This window comes from Austrofundulus limnaeus, unplaced genomic scaffold (genome assembly GCF_001266775.1).
Source record: "Austrofundulus limnaeus strain Quisiro unplaced genomic scaffold, Austrofundulus_limnaeus-1.0 Scaffold206, whole genome shotgun sequence".
NCBI classification, from domain to species: domain Eukaryota; kingdom Metazoa; phylum Chordata; class Actinopteri; order Cyprinodontiformes; family Rivulidae; genus Austrofundulus; species Austrofundulus limnaeus.
The window spans coordinates 597,536-600,658 of NW_013952608.1; the positions used below are offsets into that span (position 1 = coordinate 597,536).

The 3,123-nt window shown below is 34.2% G+C and overlaps 1 protein-coding gene across 1 annotated transcript in view; it reads left to right on the forward strand.

Moving 5' to 3' along the window:
• Nucleotides 1–806: 806 nt before the first annotated feature.
• LOC106524923 (zinc finger protein ZFAT) overlaps nt 807–3,123 on the forward strand; it is a gene marked incomplete at its 3' end in the record, with an annotated part of 5,041 nt that continues 2,724 nt past the window's right edge. Inside the window, 7 exon segments of the mRNA XM_014018969.1 lie at nt 807–955; nt 1,409–1,567; nt 1,785–1,949; nt 2,147–2,275; nt 2,352–2,459; nt 2,541–2,654; nt 2,746–2,819. Of these exon segments, the coding sequence (XP_013874423.1) occupies nt 937–955; nt 1,409–1,567; nt 1,785–1,949; nt 2,147–2,275; nt 2,352–2,459; nt 2,541–2,654; nt 2,746–2,819 (768 nt within the window).

Below are 3,123 nucleotides of genomic sequence, written 5' to 3' on the forward strand. Positions count from 1 at the left end.
GATATTACATTTAACATATGTGTTTTTTACGTAATGATTTATTGATGCTGACTGGTCCTTGACACACCAAAAATACAATGACCTCAAAGTGTTTTAAACCTTTAGATAAAAAATGACTACTTTAAGAATTTTGTAATGTTTTACCAAAAAAACAAAATGCCCAAAGACAGCACTCACAACAAATGTTGACTCAATTTTGAACCCTAGCTACACTGATTTTGAAACAGTTGAAGTTTTTTTGCTGTCTAAGTCATATTCTCTGAAACATATTTGAATTTTTGCACCTGTTTTGTTTGAGCACATTTCTTTCTGTCAGTTTATTTAACAAAAATGCTTTTTTGCTGATGCACTTTTCATGATTATGCATTTTATATGTAAATATTTGATCAGAAAATTCTTTTCTTTCAATAATTTTCTGAGGAAACAAATGAGAAAATACAAAGTAAAAACAGAAATAAAGTTTAGAAGAAGCAGACTGAGTGAAGGTTAAAGAGAGAATGAATAATGTGGATGCAGGTGYTTGTGTTTTTGTGTAGCCAGTAGTCTTTAGATGTTGAACTGACATGAGATGAACCTTTTAGGTAAAAAAAAAATTAAGGGGAGAAACAGAAAAAAGGGCTGTATATGTATGTAAAAATGTATATTTTGCATTGTTCAATTAAACATTTGTCTAAATGTCTGCACTTTATAAGCTGTTTTGTGCAGTAGTATTTTACAGTTGTAGTGTTTTCTTCCTACCACCAGAGGGCGCAGCTCATCTCCATACTAGCATGCTAGTTTGGTAGCAGCTACTTCCGCTAACTGGATAGACTTGTGTTGCAGATTCGACAGACAGCAGTGGTTTTGTAAAGTAAAAAAAAAACTCTAACTATCTATTCAGTTAGTCTATAATGCGCACAAATTAATATTTATTGTTTCTTTTGATACGTGAGGAAAATGGACGGAAAACAAACAGGTACGAGTTTTGACTAATTTTAACTCGAAAATGTTGATCGTTTCCTCATTTATCTCAAATTTAAAACAAACTAACATTTCTGGATTAAATCTACTAAAAACATCTTTAGCCACGGATTTTTGTCTTTTTTAGTCTTGTGTAAACGCTAATGTCAAATTTTTTTAATTAAATTACTTAATGATTGCAGAGTAAAGACCCCACAGTAAATTTATTAATATTAATTAACTATTTGTCTGTGTATGGTGCAGACAGCCAATTTGGTTTTAATTGGCATCTTGTTATGATTTTAACTGTCTGTTATAAAATTGAATAAAGCTCACTGTAAGAAATAAGAATTAGACATTCAGTTAGTTGTGGTTCTTTTATTTTTTAATGAATAGTAGCTGTTAATAATGTACAATACAGAGGTGAATTTGTTTCTTCATCTTCTATGTTTGTTCTTTGTCTTTGCAGCTGGTTCTGTGTTTATGTGTCAACTGTGCAAACTCTTCACTCCCAGTCACTCTCAACTGTTGCTTCATTGCTCCCAGCTGCATCCCCATCATGAATCTCCAGAAGACATTATGATTGCACTGCAGCCTCTTATATCAGAGAGTGTGGATCCGCTGGCAGGTAGAACTGACACGATATTCTAAGGATTTCTGTCACAGAATTGATTCCATCTCTCACAATACACTACGGGACTGAAACACGTTTAATTTCAGATGAATAGTAGTGATGAACTCAAAGTTAAAATACAAATGCAAAATGAAAAAAGCTACCTATAAACATGTTATAATAACAAATTTAGGTGCTGACATCTTTGTTCTTCTCATTTGTTTGCTCTCAGAGGGTCCAGCGAAACAAAAAAGAGGACGACCAAAAGGCTCCACAAAGAAGATTCTCATCGACTTGACAGAGGACACGAGTGCTGCTGGTCKTTCTGCAGAGGATGGTTTGAAAAGAGACCAAGAGACGAGCAAAGAGGAAGACCGAGAGGGWAGTTCAGTCAATGGTAGTTCTGTTTATATTTTTATATACCTCGTATTTAATTTCTTTTCATCTACTGATAAATATATTTGTTCWTCTGGTTGGTTCTTTGCTTTTTAATCTGATAACTCTTTGTTTAGTAATAAATTTCTTTTACTAAAATATGACAAAGTGATATTAATTCATTCTGACTCTGTTATTATTATTATTTTTTCTGTTGAGATGAAAGTCGTGGTGCGTTTTTAACACTGGAATGCAGACGCTGCCGTCGCTCATTTGGAAACAAACGACAGATCCTCAAACACATCTGCCTGAGAGGAGAGGATGTAGAGGAGGATGACAAYGAGAATGGTGAGGAGAAAGGTGGCCGACAGAAAATTATTTACATTCAGAGTTTTTCTGATGAACTAATGTGGGTCGTTTTCAGAGAGTGTCGGTGGTGGAGAAGAAGAAGGAGGMTCTGAAAATGTGGATTCTGGAGGAGCAGTTGTGAACCACGTTAAACAAAAACCTGCAAGGTTCTCAAAGGGAAAAGGCAAGTTTAAGATTCGTCTGCAGTCTTTTAAAATAATTAGGAAACATTTTGTTTTAAATATAAACCTTTGTTTACGTTTAGAAGTGAGCAGCTTAAAACTCTTCAAAGACARCGTCTCAAATGAAGACGGTCCGACAACTGGGCAGAAAAAGTCTGTTATCGGTGTTGTTCTGACAGAGGCTGAATTACTTCCAGGTCATCCCAAAACAAGTGTTTGTCTTTTTCACATTTTAGGCAAAAGTTGATATTTGGAATAAAAGAAACGTGTTAATTTTAAATTCAACAGGTGTTAGGAGAATGGTTCCAGTTGAGGAAAGTTCAGCAGAAACTGAAATGGCAGCTGTTCAAGATCAACGTCAGGTAAGCAAAGGATTATTTCARTTCAATTTAATTTAGTTTGTCTTGATACAGCCAGTTTGCATCAAAAATTTTCTTAAGAGTACAATATAAAAAAATCTATTAAAAATCAAATTCAAACTCAGATTAAAATGCAATTATAGTTAGGTCATTCCTTTGGTTACAGTATATTCACATACAAACATTATGTAAAGCTGATTAGTAAATGTTTTCCATCTGAACACGCTAACAGACCTCTTCAGATAGATAGATAGATAGATAGACAGACAGACAGACAGACAGACAGACAGACAGACAGACAGACAGA